Raw genomic sequence first — 17,853 nt, 5'->3', positions numbered from 1 at the left:
AGTTTCAGGGTCAGGTTTTTATTTATTTATTTAATTTTCTATACCGTTCTTCCAGGGGAGCTCAGAACTGTTTACAGGAATTTATTCAGAGGGACCAGGCAGTGTATGGGTGTGGTATTGGGGAATGGGGTTATATTAATTTTTTTACAGACCGTTTTAGATGGTACCCAGGATCCATTACTCCTGAAAAGGGGAATATAATGACAGCTCAAAGTTGACATTAACTTTCCAAAAATAACCCAGCTTGCAAGGTAAAACGTAAGCTGCTTGATTTAATTTCCATAATAATGCGATGCTTTGCAAATCCATATTATTTTGCATGCATTGCTGTAAATAAACTTATATTGAGGGCCAGTAACACACTTTTGCCATTTAGGGGTCCTTTTACATGTGCACTAAGGTAATTTTTATAGCAGCCATAGAAATGGCCTTTATGTATTAATGGCCATACACTAATGCTTTTATTAGCATGCGACCATTAAAAAGTTACCACATGAGCACTTACCCCCCATTTTGCAGGTGGCAAGGGCTCACGCAATATTGCTGAACTAGAAAGTTGGTGCACAGTAATGCGCAGAACATCCACTCTGCGCTCCATGACATGCTATTCTTAATATTTTATAGCATGTACTAATGTGGAAATTACCACAGGACACCTGAACGCATCTCACAGTATACCATTAGGCACGTGTTAGCAGCTAACCCAGTTTTATAAAAGGGCCCCATAATGCATGTTATCCAGCACATTAATAACTGTTCCTCTGAGTGGTGAGATTCAGCTGCTAAATGTATAAATTAGATGGCCAAGCATGCCACACAAATAGCAGATATAATTTCACACATCTGATTTGGATATTTCAATTTAGACATGAATATTCAGTGGTGGTGCTGTCTAAATAAAGAACATCATTGAATATACATGACTTGAAGCATTCTTACACATTTCCAATTTGTTCTCTGCGTGGCTGAATATTGACCTCTGTATATTTACATTTTCCTAAATATATTGTTTTATGACATTTGTTTATAGCATAATTCAGAACTTTCTTGCTATTTGCTCTCCAAATGCATGAAGGATTTTTAGAAAAAACAAAAAAAAGACAGAAGAACACCTCGCCTTAGAGCAGACGTCTCAAAGTCCCTTCTTGAGGGCCGCGATCCAGTCGGGTTTTCAGGATTTCCCCAATGAACATGCATGAGATCTATGTGCATGCACTGCTTTCAATGCATATTCATTGGGGAAATCCTGAAAACCCGACTGGATTGCGGCCCTCAAGGAGGACACCCGTTGAAACTCAGGGGTGGGAGATTTCATAGTGACACCAGGAAGTATTTCTTCACCAAAAGGGTGGTTGATCATTGGAATAGTCTTCCACTGCAGGTAATTGAGGCCATCAGTGTGCTGGATTTCAAGAGAAAATGGGATAAGCATGTGGGATCACTTCAAGGAAGAAATTAGGGGGAGGGTCATTAGAGTGGGCAGACTTGTTGGGCCGTGGCCCTTTTCTGCCATCTTCTATGTTTCTATGTTTAAGATCCCTGCCTTAGAGTACAGACAGTCAGACAAAAAAGGCAAGGAAGGTGTCTTTTCAACTGAAAATAAAGTCTTTATTTGAAATGGTGGTCCCAACAAGGATCCCTGTTTCGGAGTATAAGAAAACGCCTTCCTCAGGGGACGCATGTGCAGTCGAGCAGCAGCGCTGAAAATACTATCAAAGTGTTTTCAACGCTGCTGCTCGACTGCACACTTGTCCCCTGAGGAATGCGTTTTCATTTACGCCGAAACAGGGATCCTTGTTGGATGACCCGTCAAATGAGCACCTGACAAATGTGCCCCGACAATTGCGTGCAGGGACAAGTGTGCTCATGGACAATTGCGGCGGTGGATACTATTTTGTCTTTTTGAGGGGTACAAAGTAACCCTCTTTTTTGAGGGGGGTGAGGGGACCCACCCCACTACACTTTAAATATTCACTTGCTTTCTAGAGTTAGGGTAAGGTTTATATCATGATCATGATACAAACCTTACCCTAACATGAAGGCCCTGATTTGCTGAGACTCCTCAGGCCCTGTCCCAAAGGATGGGGCCTAAGGAATCTCAGCAAATCAGGGCCTTCCAGATTCACGGGCCACAATTGTCCTGTGCGCACTTGTCCCTGCACAGAATTGTCAGCCTGCATTTGTCGGAGCGTAATTGTCCTGCACTCATTTGTCAGTGTATCACTTGTTGGGACCACCGTTTCAAATAAAGACTTTATTTTCAGTTGAAAAGACACCTTCCTTGCCTTTTTTGTCTGACTGCCGGATTTTTAGAAAGCACATTGGATTCAGAGCGCTAGAAAAAGTGTCATCTTCTCGTCAAGCTTTTTTCTTCAGAACCATGTTTTGTGTAATGCATCCAATATATAATTGGCTACCAATTATATATTGGATTTTACCTCAGACTTTATTGGCTATAGTATTGTCCTTAGGGTTATATTTTTTGTTGTGTAATGCATGCCATAATATTGTTTAAGAGATGCAAGCTATCCCAAATTATTCCAGTTTTGTTTAGGAGTTGTGCAAGTGATATGAAAAAAACTAGAATAGTACATATAAGGCTAAATTCTATATAAGGCGCCCAAAATATCAGAACTTAAAAAAACGCTATTCTATAAGCCATATTTCAGGTTAGGTATGGTTTGTAGAATAGCATTTATGCACCAACGAAAACAGATAACCATATGCAATAATTATATGTGTAACTTAAAGTAACGCTCCAAATAAGCCCCATGACATGCACGTGACCCACCCATTTCTGCGCTTCCCATTTGACTTGCGTGTAATATTTAGGCGATGATGTTGAGCCTAAATGTAGGTGCATAACTGTAATTAATTTTAATTACATCAATAATTTCTTGTTGAAATGACAATTATCAGTGCTAATTAGCTTGTTATTGAATTGTGCATGCATTTGGGTACATGACCAAAACTGCGCACACAGTTTTTAGTGCTTTTTATAGAATTTGGGGGATATTGTGTACAAGACATTTGGGGAAGAGACCAATGAATTAATTTTCTTCATAACATCAAAAATTAGGCGGTTAATTTCAGTGGCCACAGGACTAAAAGCTGATTTTCAAAGGGAAACTTGCCATGGAGGTTCCCTCTACAAATTCATATTCAAAGTCATTTATACAGATTGTGATGGTCATTATCTGATAAATGTCTTTGCTGGCACTGGCTATGGACAGTGGTGTAGTGAGGGAGATTGGTGCACGAGGTGGTAGTGCTCAGTGTCTCCGTGCCCCCCTCCTACTCTTCCACATTACTTGAGTGCCCTCCTGCCCCTCGCATTCTTGAAATGTTTGCTGACATGAGCAGCATCTTCCACCCACTGCTCGTGACGGCATTGGCTTCTTTCTGATGTCACATCCTGGTCCTATGACCAGGAAGTGACGTCAGAAGGGAGCATACGCTGGAACGAGCAGCAAGTGGAAGATTCTGCTCAAACCAGCAAACATTTAGGGTTCCTTTTACTAAGCTGCGTTAAGGCTTTAACATGCGGAATAGCGCACACTACAATGCCGCGCACGCTAGATGCTAACACCACCATTGAGCTGGCATTCTAGCCGCATAACGCGGGGTTAGCACGCGCTAATCTGCGTGCACTAAAAACACTAGCACACCTTAGTAAAAGGAGCCTTTAAAGAGGTACATGAGGGGTGTAGAGGAGGAGAGGGGCAGGTGCCAGCACTCCGTATGAAGACAGTGCCTGGGGTGGTCCATTCCCCTGCACCCCTTCCCTTACTATGCCACTGGCTATGGAGATACAGTGGCATTAGTGTTTCCACTAAGTTCTGTGTGTTTGTGTATGCACATGGGTAAGAAATGGAGCGTAAATGCCTAGCAACTGTACACACAAAATTTTTCTTTTTTATTCTTTATTGTGAACATAAGCTATACCGCACACATTGAGTCAAGGCTGAAAACCTGAACAAAAATGTTTTTCATGCACCCAGGGGCGAGCAAAAAGTAGAGAGAACATTGAGCTACACTATCCAAATAGTGCTGATGAATTTCTTTACAAATTGCCTCAGCACTGTAAAGCTAATGCTGCGGCTATATATGGGTGGAGCTAGTAGGTATCCAATCAGAATCAGTACTCAAGACCACTATCCGAATAACTATCTGGGTAGAGTTGAGTCAGAAAAATTACAGATAATAGTGTATAATGAATATTGCTGCTTTCCATATACCACCAAATTCTATATATTTGGACTTGTATTTATTATTTATAGCCCACGCTTATCCAGAGGGGGATACAAGCAGACATACATAATCAAAAACACAAATATTTAATGCTGAAAACTATGTGCCGATTTGGGCATGTGCCCAATTTGTACACACAATTTAATTGGACAACAAGCTAACAATTGGTGCTAATTAGCAACAATTAGAATTTACACACGCATCTTCTTAGTTGGGATTCTATAAAGATGCTCAAGTAATTTTTTCTACACGGATCCTGACAACGGCCCTCCCCCAACAACCCCTGACAATCATGCACCCCCCTTGACAAACACGCCAACCCTACAATAAACGGCAGGAGGGATGCTCACTCCCTCCTGCTATGAAGATGCCCACTCTCTCCCCCCTGAAGAAAAAGGCAGGAGGGAGGGATGCCCATTCCCTCCTGCCACCGGAGGGCCCCCTCCCCCTCCATGCCCCATGACCTGTACCTTAAAGTTGAGAGCAAGAGGTACTGAAATCACCTCCTGTGATGACCCTGGGCCTTAGGCCCCTCCCTGGTGTATCATGGGGGGAGCGGACGGCGGAGGAGCAGGTGGGACTGACTGAGCACCCCCCCCTGCTCCCAACTTAAAGGTACCAGGGAGGAGGGGGGGGCAATGTATGGTTGGCCTCCATTGGCAGGAGGGAGTGGGCATCCCTCCTGCCATATTTAGGTTCGGGGGGGTGAGAAGCGTCCGGTGACAGAAGGGAGTGGGCATCCCTTCTGCCATATTTAAGTTCGGGGGGTGGGAAGCGTCCGGTGGCAGGAGGGAGCAGGTATCCCTCCTGTCATTTTGGGGGGTTTGGGGAGGGAGGGAGTGATTGGGCACTTTGTCAGGGGGGGGGGGGGTGTCAGGAGATTTTTTTCATTTATATTTTATTGGGCAGATATTTTGCCTGTTTAACACAAACAAAATATCTGCCATTGCACACACAGTTACCAACAGGTCTACAGCAATCGGGTTTTAGGATCGGTAAAACCCGATACTAAATAGCTAAGCAATGTAAGTGAATCAATCGCTTGGCTATTTTGCATAGAGTTTTACTCATTTGCAAGGCAGGATCGGAAAATGGGCGATCGAGAGGAAAAACACACGGTGGGCAGTTTAGTGAAAACAGGTTTAGTGACGATTGCTGACTTTAGTGAATCTAGCTCTAAGAGCAGTTGCATGCACAGCTACTACTTTATGCCAATTAACACCAATTTAAGCCAATAATTAGCTGTTGACTGCAATTAACAGTCAATTAAATTGTGCGCACAACTAGCTTTATTCTATAAACTGCATACACAGCTTTGTGTACTAAGCGTAAAGTTGGGCAACCAGTTACATAGAATTAGGGTATTAATGCACAAATATTTAATGCCTGGCTTTAGGTAACCTTCCTTTAATTTACCCCTTAATGGTGCTACTGACCACTCAGTCTCAATATTCAGTGCCAAATGCAATTCCAAAACTAGCATTAAATCTTGTGGAGATTTTTGTTTTTTGGTTGCTGCACGTATCAATAAAAGTAACACTAACCACAACAGCTCATTTTGACCCGTTTGGACTACCTATTTTACAAGACTGAGATAAGTCCAGGTCATTTTTAAAAGGTTTTTTTTCAAGGGCAAATACCCATTTGTGTGTGGACATGTATTTGAAAATCACCCGGAAAATAATTCAATTCACACTTCTAATAACATCTTCCTAATATAGTTGTTTGTTTTGCAGAATTTTATGCTGCGTCATGTAAACAGCAATCAGTGTCTTCATGAACCCTCTGAAGAGGATAAAATGGTTCCCAGCATGAGGGACTGCAGAAGAAGCCGTTCTCAACAGTGGTTACTTCGCAACATGACATTGGGTGCCTAAACGCCAGAAGAAACATGATAAACGTAACCTCGGGCCACGTAAAGTTTTGACATCTTCATTTTCAATTATTTTCAGCAATTAGCACTCATATTGGTCTGTTCTTTCTCCTGATGAAATTGAAGCTAGATGTGAAGACACAAAAATGTTCTGGATTTTTCCTCCCTCCTGTGGCATTCTGCATATGGATCTCCAAGATGGTCTCTGGTTTACAGTCACAATAAGCACATTAGATATGTGTAGCATAGAAGAAGCTTTTAATAATGTCAACAAAATATGTATTTTATATTCTTTTTTCCCCCTGGTATTTATGTTAAAGCTGCTTAAAAGTGGCATAAAGCCTTATGGAAATGGCTTGCCATTGATAGGATTATTGGTTGCCTTTCTTGTGTCAACAGTATTCCACGTATCAGATTTAAAATGTTATGAGCCGTTAAGTTCCTTGTTCACTGGCACCAGAAATGAAATGACTGAACCTAGGAAATTTTAGTGTTTGTTAAAGTAGAAGAACCACATACAGAAAAATTGACATAAAAATTAACAAAAATATACATTTATACTTTTTCAGATCCTAAAAGTGGCTCATTCTGTCACGTGTGACCTGCATAGGATCTGGTGGCCAGCAAATGCCAGCATGGCCCTGGGGATATTCAATCAGCCCACAAAAATAGCCCACTTCAAATACAAAAACCATATAGTGCAAAAACACATATATAAGTGGCTATTTCCCTCTTTAACAGTGCTCAGAACATCCTTAGTTTCAGACCAGACAAATGGGACAAGCCTTCAATTATCACACTGGAATTATTTTGTTGTCATATTTGCACTGTACAAAATTTTTAAAATTCCTTCAAAAAAATTATCTGAGGTGTAAGAAGATGGTCTGAGTGAATCTCTGGGACTTATAAATTTCTGAATCTTGATGCATTTCGCAACGGCTGCTTCAGAACACCCACACAGCAAAGGCTTCAGTGTTAAAAAAGAGTTCAACTCTGCAGATCAGATATTCAGTGCCAGTGACTGGATATGGGCTGGCATGAATATCTAGGCATAACTCTGCCCACAGTGGTCAACATTTACATATTCTGACTGCTACTAGCTGAATATTGACCAGTACTTGTATATTACTCATAATATGTGGCCATACCTGAGAACATACAACTAAAGTTTAGTGTCTTTAGTCATGTTTTCCTAGAGAGTCACACAGGTTCATTCCATTTTAGTTAAAAGTATTATTTCTACACATTAGAAAGATTTTCTGGTCCTGCTTTGCTAGAGCTTCAAAGTTGCAATATCCCAAATGAAGGATTAAGGAATACCCATGACCATTCATTAAAATGTAGGATCAAGACGACTTCTAGGAACAGTTTAATAATACTGTGAAGCCCCATTTGGCTTAGGACATCTAAGTCAGAAAAGGATGTCCAAGTTGGGGTATTTTACAAATAGTTTGCTGAATGTAAAGTGTGTACAAGGAAATGCAGTGCTGTCCAATTCACGATTCAAATTGATTCACCAGTTCAGTTTGGCTAAATTGATTCAAATCAATATGTTTAAAAAATATATATCAGACTCGCTGATTCTGGCACCAGGGAGGAGGGGCAGTCTGTCCTAAGTTGAGACCATAAAGGGGTGCTCCCAGGGTCACCATCAGCATCCAAACTTCTTCCCCTTCTGATGGCAGCGGTGGCAGCAGCCTTCACCCGGCATTTGGCCTTTCTCTCCTGCCTTCACGGAAACAGGAAGTAGGTGGGACCAGCTGAGAGGAAGGCCCGGTAGAGCAATGAGTTGAGAAAACTGCCACTGATGAGAAGAGAGGGAACAGCCATGCACCCCCAACTCTTCCCCATCACTTGAGCACCACCCAGTCTTCCCTCTTGCATGAGCACTCTCCCCACTCTTCCCTGCCACTTGAGCACCCCTACACCCCTGTGCTTCTTGACATGTTCGCCGGTGCAAGCAATATCTTCTACCTGCTTCTCACTCAGGCTTCATCTCCCTTCTGACATCACATCCTGATCCCATGACCTGGAAGTGATGTCATAAGGTAGCAGAAGCTGGCATAAGCAGCAAGTGGAAGGTTATGTTCGTGCCAGCAAACATTTAAAGAGGTACATGGTGAGCAGAGAGGAGGAGAGGCACCAGTGCCAGCACCCCTCTCCCCCCACATGAAGACAGTGTCTGGGGTAGTTTACCCCCTACTATACCACTGATGCCAGAGAATGGAGGGGGAAGGTAGAGCGAAGGGAAGGAGAAGAGACAGATGCCAGGGCATGAGGGAAGGGAAGGAGACAGATGCCAGACTATGGAGTAGGGGTGGGCTGGAGGAAAGGGAATAGAGAGAGGGTGCTGGCCTCAAGGGGTGAGTGTGGTTTGCAGGGAATGGACGAGAGGGTGCTGGCTTCATGGGATTGTGGTAGGTTGGAGGAAAGGGAGAGAGAGAGGGTGTTAGCCACAAGGGAGAGACACTGGACAGGGAGCTGGAGGTGAAGGTGAAGGGAGTGATGGTGCTGGACCCTTGGGGAGGAGGGTGCTAAACTGGCAGGGAGCAGAAAGGAAGGGAAAATACAGAGATGGAAGATGGATGGTAAGCATGGAGAAAAAAGAAAATGTCAAATGGACAAGAGACACAGAAGACAAACAGAAATCAGAGCCTGGGACCAACATGATTTGAATAATAAAATGACCAAACAAAAGGTAGAAAAAAATACTTTTATTTTCTATTTTGTGATTACAGTACGTCAGATTTGAAACATGTATCCTGCCACAGCTGGTGTTAGACAGTGAGTGTGAACTAGGACCTTATTATATTTGTTCTGTTTGCACATGAATGCACTGGCGTGGAGTTGGAGAGGGTAAAGGGGGGTGGGGTTGGTGAAGAGACTGCAAAATAAACCTGTCAGCTAATTTTAATGTCAAAGAAATCAAATCATATCGAATTGAAAATCGATTCAATTGGCAAAATCAAATCGTATAATTTTCTCCTGAATCGGACAGCTCTAGTATATACCAATATGCACAATGGGAACAGCGATTTTACAAAAAATATATGAAAAACAGCTTCACTTGGAATGCTACATATGTAAGCAGTGGCACACATAGAGGTGGTGGATTTTGTAAAAGTACATGTACAAGAAGAACCAGTCAGGGAGCTAAGTTCTAAACCTCAAAATGTCAGCTTTTTGAGGCGGTTTTTAGGGTCAGAGAAAGAAACAATTATCCTCTCAGTACTCAAAATACTAGGGCCTCCTTTTGCAAAACTGATATAGCAGTTTCTAGTGCGGGGAGCCGCACTGAATGGCCCACGCTCATCAAGTTCCTATGAGCGTCGGGAGCAGCGCAGGCCATTCACCGCGGCTCCCCGTGCTAGAAACTGCTATCGCAGTTTCGTAAAAGAGAGGGTAAGTCCAGTAAATTCATGCTTATACATGATTCAGGTAAGGGAGAGCAAGGGATAGTAGAAAGAGAAAGGAAGGGATAGCAGATGGCATGGATAGGCAGACTAGATAGGCCATATGGTTTTTATCTACCTTCATTTTTCTCCATCTCTGTGTTTAAAAGCCAAAGGGTAGTTTTTTAAAATATGTGTGTATTCCTCTTATAAAATAGAAAGTACGCATATCCTTTGAAAGTTCACCCACACCACATGCAAAACATGCTCCGTTGATAATCTGTCTTTGTTCTGGAAATATCCATGTGAGTATTAGCTTGGCTAAAATCATTACATACATGATTAAGGACTAAATCTATATATGGCACCTGCAACCCTCTAGTAGATGTGCATAAAATTTAAATATGCAAATTTCAATTAAATCCAATTGGCAGGTATAATTGTTTGTTAAGATGCCAATTATCAGAACTAATTGGTTTGTTATTCAATTAAGTTGTGTACACAACTCAAAGCATTATACTGTATATAGAATCTGGAGGTAAACTAGCTTTTATGTTTATGTAAATGCTGCCTAACCCTTCTTACTTGATCTCCTTAAACTAATCCACTCTTTGGTACCTATCGATGTAAAAAAAAAAAAATTGGATGTGAAATATGGGAATATTTGAAAAATAACAGAAAAACTATAATGAAGTACTGTGAGCCCTCCGAATCTGTGGTTTCAGCATCCGTGGATCTGGTTATTCGTGATTTAAAAAAAAATAAATATAGCTGCATTCTGGACCTTCCCAGCCTCCCTCCCGCCTTCCTCCCGGCATCTCAGACCTTACCTGGTAGTCTAGCAAACTTTCGGGGCAGGAGCAATCTTCCTACGCTCCTGCCCCGTGCAGATCACTCATAACAAATGGCTGCGGGGAGTTCCCATCGTAGTCTCGAGAACTATGGGAACTCACGGCAGCCATTTGCTATGAGTGATCTGCATGGGGCAGGAGCGTAGGAAGATCGCTCCTGCCATAAAAGCCGGGAAGGAGGCGGGGGGGGGGGTAGAGCCGGCCCAAAAGTTATTTGTGAATATTCAATATTCGTGGGCCGGCTCTGCTCCTAACCCCTGCGAATACAGAGGGGGAAGTGTATGTTCAAAGAATCAACTGTTAAGCTAATTTAACTGGATCCAGGTTTTCAATGGTAAATCTTATGAATTCTTCTCCTTTGAAAGGTTTTTCTACCACAAAGATCCTGCTGTCATTTGTATTGACTAGTGTATGCTTATTCTGCTTGCTGTACCTAAAAGACAAAAACAAAATTCTAAAAACATGCAATTGCATACATTTTAAATTGCAAGTATTTGCCTCAATGACATTAAAAAAAAAATAAATTTCAAAACAATAGGACATAAAATCTGTGGTATTCCCAAAGTTGCATATTTTCTGAGCTCTGTGAATGAAGATCTTTGTCTCCTGCATTTGAATTTTTAAGTTCAACATAGAATAAAATATTTGCTATATTCAACAGTATCTTAACACAGCTGGTATGATGTCACCATTTTCAAGGAACTGCTTCAAAATATACACTTATATTTAAGGTGCTAAATGAATACTAGCAATGTGTCGTGCCTAGGTTACTTGATCTTCAGTGTCCGTGTGTTTTATGACATTGGATAACTTCTTATAACCATCATGTGAAGAGTTGGCAGAGCTTAGTATGAATGGCTTTTTAAAAGATTCTGTGTATATGTCAAATAAATGACTGTATGTTATTGGATGTGAATTTACTTTTCATGTTCATTGACTAGAAAGTGCTAGTGTATGCTGGGTCATGTAAAGAAACCATTATACAGTGTTTTTCAAACAAAAATGAATTTCTTATAGAACTATGAGTAGATGAAGAATGAACACTTTTGAATCTTGTAACAGTTACTAAGTGGTGTAATATTATTTGCTGTAAATTAAAATATTTATACACTTTTGTAGAATTAAAATATACCTGTTTAGTTTTCTTCTTGTGTGTTATGTAACATAATTTTAGAGACACATCTAAGAGTATTTCAATCCTATATACTCATTGCATTGTCTTCAAAGTCATGTTTTAAACTCATTTTAGTAAATTTGGGTGACTCAATTGGGCTGATATTCAAGATAAGTAATACATTCACCAGTGGCCAGTAATGGGGGAATTCTATATATGGTGCCTGTTTGGCTCTGCTTTTGTGCCAAATTTTCGACACGGAAAAGGGTTCTAACAGATGCAAGGTGCGGAGATGGGGCAAAAATGGCAGATCTGCACGAAAACACACTTACATGCTCATTTATAGATTAGCACCGAAGGGTCTCTGTGCAGATCTGCAAAGAGGGTGTAACAATAGAAGGGACAAGGGGGAGATGTAAGGGGCGTTCCCTTCAGATGTTCACTGAGGGGCATAATCAAAAGAAGCGTCTAAGTCCCATTTGGATCTAGGGCACTAGTCGCCCAAAGATGGCAACACAAAAATGTCTATTCTCAAAAAAATACGTCCAAATATTTTTTTTTCCTTCAAAAATCATCTATCTGGACGTCCAGGTGTTTGATCGTCCAGACTGCCAGTGTGTCTATATTTATACCATATTCTCATCCAAGTCCCAAATGCCCAGAATAAGGCCTAAATCGAGTTAGGCGCTGGTAGATGTATACAACTTAGGCACCGGTATATTAGGTCAGGGTTTTCCCGGCCTAAAATACCAGCACCTAATGCTTTGCATGTCCAAACTCCGCCCCTAACTTCACCTAATTTTCATTAAGGCAATGATTTCTTTATGGAACTTAAATTAATAATTTTAATTGTTTTAAAAAATAATTGGGCTTTTAATGGTGTTTTCAATTGTCACACCACTTAAGCCAATTAAAAAATGTTAGGTTCCTCGTGGAAATCGGCTAGGTGCCATTTATAGAATTAGGCCCTAAATATATAATATTACTATCCATATATTTTCAAAACTTCAATATTGTAGGCCATATACCTGATTGAATGGCCCAATATTATCCATAGAAAAATGGGATATAGTGAAAATAAACCTAAAAATTATCCAGATAGTGGCAATATTTAGACGTTATAGACTAAATTCAGCAAATGGTGCCCAAATTTGGGTGCCATGCTGTTCTATAAAAAGTGCTCTGAGTTGGGTGCCATTTATAGAATAGTGCTTAGCTATTCTGAAACCTGGTATAAATTTTCTGCCTAAGGGGTCCTTTTACTAAGGATTGCTAAAGTCTGGTGCGTGCTAAATGCTAAGACACCCATTACATTCTGTTAGCATTTAGCACATGCTAATTTTTAGTGCACGCTAAATCGGTTAGTGCGCTTTAGTAAAAGGACCCCTAAATTAGGCATGCATCTCCCATATTCTATAACACTGTGCAGATTGTAGGAATGCCCCTGACCCACCCTGTGGCCACACCCCCTTTATGGATTCATGCTTAAAAATTTACACTTGCATTTTTATAGCATACCTACTAGGAAGATACATGTGTAAATGCAACTTGTTACCAATTAGCACAAATAATTGCTTGTTCTCAGTCATTGACACTAATTGGCTCATTATTTAATTAAAATTGAATTCGCGAATTGGAGCACTCTCCAATTTGTGTGCACAATTTTGAGCGCTATTTATAGAATTTGGGGACATGAATATTTATATGATTAGGCCAAATGGCAGGCTAAAACTACATATATATTCAGCACTGCAACCCATATAGACAGCGATGCTGAATATGTGTAAATTTAAGAGTCATGAACACTTTGTGACTCTGCTTGTTCTCCACCCAGACAAGCAAGTCGCATAAAAGCACATGCCCTCTTGTTACAAAAATGCACTTTCACATGGGTATATGTAGAGGTAAATTTTATTTTATTTTTAAACCCTTTCCCATTGAAAAAAAAACTATGAAATTAGCCCTGTGAAGTATATAAATGTGTCATAATCCAAGAAAATGGACCAAGTCTTAGAAATTGAGCTATTCAGCTGGCTAAGTAATCAAGAAGATGCTGATTCAAATGCAACAAACCACATCTTTCTATCATTTCATTTGCCAGATATATTTAAATTTCATATGCCAGATATATTTAAATTTCAGTTAACAAATTGTTGTATCTGATAAACGGAACCAAACTGACATTGTTGCACTAAGACTTGGTACCTTTTTTAGATTGCAACACAAATGTGCAGCTACTCACCCACCCTCAAATGAATTGAACAAAAGAAAAACTATTTTGTAATGTAAGCATGTACAACAGACAGCATGTGAATTCACATTTGCAACCTGAAAAAAAATAAGTAATTGAGCCGTCTAAGTAATGGGAAACATAGGCCAAGATCCACTTGCTGGCCTCATGTACAACACTTTCCAAAACAGGCCCCTAGCATGAGATACTCTCCTGGGACCTCCTGCAGCAATTAATGCACCTTGTTATCCAAAGGACATTATCATAAAATTTCTATGGAAGTTGTGATACTTTTTTTTTAAAAAACTGACATGGCCACGTTTTACCCTTAGGCTGCAACAGTTTTTTGATTGTTTGACTTATGTTGTAATGCTGTGCAAGAGACATTATGAGAACAGGTTTGCATTGCTGTTTTATTCAATAACTGAAATAACCTACTACTATTACTTATCATTTCTATAGCACTAGTTGTACACAGCATTGTACACACTATATATAGGTATTTTCTCTGTCCCTACTGGGCTCACAATCAAAATTTTGTACCTGAGGCTAGGGTCACAAGATGCTGCAGTGGAAATTGGACCCAGTTTCCCAGGATCTCAGGCTACTGCACTAACCACTAGGTGGCTACTCCACTCCTGATACTGGGGTTTGCTGTATCAGTGTACTCCTGATGCAGCCTGAGGATGAAACATGCCCCAACAAAAGTAGCAGACCCAAATTTCCACAAAAGAAAAAGGACAATCCAAACAATGGAGACTGTGGAAATCCAATGTTCTTGGCACTGCTTTTATTCAATAAATCCTTTATAATACAAAGTCCACATTTGTCATAGAAGGACCCAACACGGGCCGTGTTTCGGCAAAACACCCCTTCCTCAGGGATCCGAGATATTAATTACACAACCTTTGCAAATGTGGAATAACATAAATAGCTTGACAAGCCAAAATAAAAACCACCAAAGAGGCTCGAAATCTGAACGCTGGAGATATGAAGTAGTTGAAACATGTCCACCTCAGAGGTTTTTAATAAAGGATCACATCTTCCAAATAAATTTGGTTTCTGGTAATACTGTTCTTTGTCTTCTCGATTTTCATATTTCCAAGCCTCTGTGGTTTTAGTCGTCAACTTTGTTATGATAAGTGCTGAATATTTTTAGTCACTATAAAGAGTAAACAACGTTTAAAAAGTTAAAAATAAAAAAAATACATAAAATATGAACTGATGAAGAAGTAATTTAAGTAAAAGTTTTCTCAGAAATTTTCAGTCTGTTCCAGGAATTTGCATCCTTCCTCCTCCCCTCTTTTCTGGAAAATAATGCACAGTTTAGAAATGGATTTAAGCAAGAATTTAGAAAGAAAGTCACAAAAAAATAACAGCCATATAGAATAAATTCTTATCTTTCCACGTATGCTTTTTGTATAGTGTTGCAAGTGATGACTGTCATCTTTGGATTATTGCAAAGCCAATTACAGTCAAACCTCGGTTTACGAGTACCACGGTTTACAAGTGTTTTGCAAGACGAGCAAAACATTTTGTAAAATCTGCAACTCGTAAACCGAGCTTGACTCGCTATACAAGCATGTCCCAAAGTAAGGGTGTCCAACCTGCTGCCCCATGCGGCCCGCTCGAGGGCAATGCATTTGTTCCTTCTGCCGCCCTTGGATGACTGCCTTGTGGTGTTCACTTGGGGCAGCGGGCGGCAGCTCCTGCATGCCTCCTGCGGCTGGCCCAGAGACGTTCCCTCTGATGTTGCGACGTCAGAGGGAGGGCTTCCGGGTCGGCCGCGGGGGGACAAGCAGGAGCTGCCGCCCGCGGCCCCGAGCAAACACCACAGCAAGGAGGAGGGAGCCGGCAAGAAGGCAATCATCCAGGGGCGGCAGAAGGAGGGCTTCCGGGTCGACCGCGGGGGGGGGGCATGTAGGAGCTGCTGCCCCTGGCCCCAAGCGAACACCACAGCAAGGAGGAGGGAGCTGGAAAGAAGGCAATCATCCAGGGGCGGTAGAAGGAGGGCTTCCAGGTTGGCTGCAGGGGGGCACATGGGAACCGCTACCCGTGGCTTTAAACGAGCACTGTAGCAAAAAGGAGGAGAAAGCCAGCACGAAGGTAAGCCCATGGCACAAAATGAACAAAAAAGAAGGTTGGTTGGTTCGGCTGTAGAAAGAGCCCCAGTTCTGTCATGTTTATGTCGGTCGCTGGCAGCCGTAGCAACGAATCGTCTTGAGTCTCCATTATATCCTATGGGGAACTTTGCTTTGATAAACGAACATTTTGGATTACGAGCATGCTCCTGGAACGGATTAAGCTCATAAACCAAGGTACCACTGTACTTGGGTCTTCCAAGATCTTACCCACAAGCACTGTAATGTGTCTAGAATGTGACTGCTTCTTCACGTGAAATTTAAAATATCAACAGTGATTTTTTAGGTATCTACGGGTAATTTTGTCTCCATATTGTACTAAATTATACTATACTATGCGCTGTATTTACCCTATTATGTTTGCCACACTGCCTACCATGCTTCAATCTCTCATGCCATTTGTTCCACACAGTGTTTGCTGTTCTATGTTTTCTATGCTATGTTTCATCACACATGCTTGCCTTACCAATTTTGCCAAGTCGTGTTCTTCTGTGTTACTCATGCTTTGTAATACTAGGCTCAACATACTATTCCTCACCATACCATGTTTGTCATATTATGTTTTTACCATGCATTGCTATGTTTTTGCCATCCCTGTCAGACAATGTTTGCCATGCTATCGCCTACCATACTATGCCTGAGAGTATGGCACAGGGGTTGCAACTTCAGCCTCGGCATCCTGAGTTTGTGAGTTCTGACAGGTCACTTGGTTCCCCCAATACCCCTGGTATATTAGATAGATTGTGAGTCCATCGGGACAGACAGGGAAAAATGCTTGAATACCTGAATTAATTCATGTAAACCTTTCCGAACTCCTTTGGAAGAATATCATAGAAAATTGAATTAATAAATAAATAAATAAAAACCCTTTTACAAATCGTGTAAGAGGTTTTTAGCGCCGGCTGGCGTGCTGAATACTCTGCGCTGCTCCAATGGTCCTACAAGCGTCGGAGCAGTGCAGAGCATTCAGCATGCCGGCTGGTGCTAAAAACTTTGTGTGGTTTTGTAAAATGCGGATGGGGGATAAATAAATATGTTCAATACTACAAAGACCAAGCTTGGTTATTAATTCCTACCACAAGAGCTATTTATAAAACTGAAATTCAGTCATGTGCTGGTCAGTTCAATGAAATGTAATGCCTTTGATGACGTATATATGTGATAGATGATGTATTGGTATGTAGAAAAAAGATAAAGGTATGCTTGTTAAATTTGGCATTTTCCTCTATGTCATGAAGTATCAAAGTGTGAGTATTGGTTGATCATTTGCAGTCTGCTCTTTTGATTTGTGTTTTTATGCTTTATCATTGCTGTTTCTATTGTGCTTTGTACTTTATTGCAATATCATATGTTAATCTGTAAGCTGCTAAGTATTTGATTTGGGGCATCTAAGAATTTTTAAATAGATAAATATAAACATGTTCTCACACCTCTGTCCCACAGGAAAGCCTACACATATAGGCCCAGATTCAGTAAATAGCACCCAAAATTAGGCACCTGTAAAATCAGTTCTATAAAGCAGCTTTTATAGAATAGTACTTACAGCAGATTCCTACTGCCAGCTTTGGGTGCGAGGACTGTGAATCTGGTGTAAACGCTCATGACCAACTGGGCATGCAAATCCAAGTATTCTATCATATCGAGCCTACAGACAAGGGTTGGCTCAGTTGACCCGTTTAGTAACTTTGAGTTTACGCCCAGCAGTGTCTACGGTGAGCTGTCAAAGCTCAAGGTTAACAAAGCAATGGGGCCGGAACCTGCACCCCAGGGTGCTTAGGGAGCTGAGTGATGTCTTGGCGGAGCCACTGTCCGCGCTCTTCAACCTCTCCCTTAGTACAGGCAGCGTCCCGTTGGACTGGAGGACGGCTAACGTCATTCCACTCCACAAGAAAGGCTCAAAGATGGAGACAGCAAACTACAGACCAGTGAGTCTAACATCGATAGTGAGCAAACTAATGGAAACTCTAATCAAACACCAATTAGATAAGATCCTGGATGAGG

General features: G+C 41.2%; 1 protein-coding gene across 5 annotated transcripts in view; it reads left to right on the top strand.

The window, feature by feature from the left end:
• Positions 1–8,801, top strand: part of GALNT13 (polypeptide N-acetylgalactosaminyltransferase 13) — a 391,518-nt gene extending 382,717 nt beyond the window's left edge. For all 5 annotated transcript variants that reach the window (XM_033945850.1, XM_033945855.1, XM_033945852.1 and 2 more), the window contains one exon: positions 5,988–8,801. In XM_033945850.1, coding sequence (XP_033801741.1) covers positions 5,988–6,128 — 141 coding nt within the window. In that variant the 3' untranslated portion in view covers positions 6,129–8,801. The remainder of the gene's footprint in view (positions 1–5,987) is intronic.
• The last annotated feature ends 9,052 nt before the right edge of the window (positions 8,802–17,853 follow it).

The sequence above is a fragment of the Geotrypetes seraphini genome, chromosome 5 (assembly GCF_902459505.1).
Source record: "Geotrypetes seraphini chromosome 5, aGeoSer1.1, whole genome shotgun sequence".
Lineage (NCBI taxonomy): Eukaryota > Metazoa > Chordata > Amphibia > Gymnophiona > Dermophiidae > Geotrypetes > Geotrypetes seraphini.
This window is presented reverse-complemented; position numbering and strand designations above follow the sequence as displayed.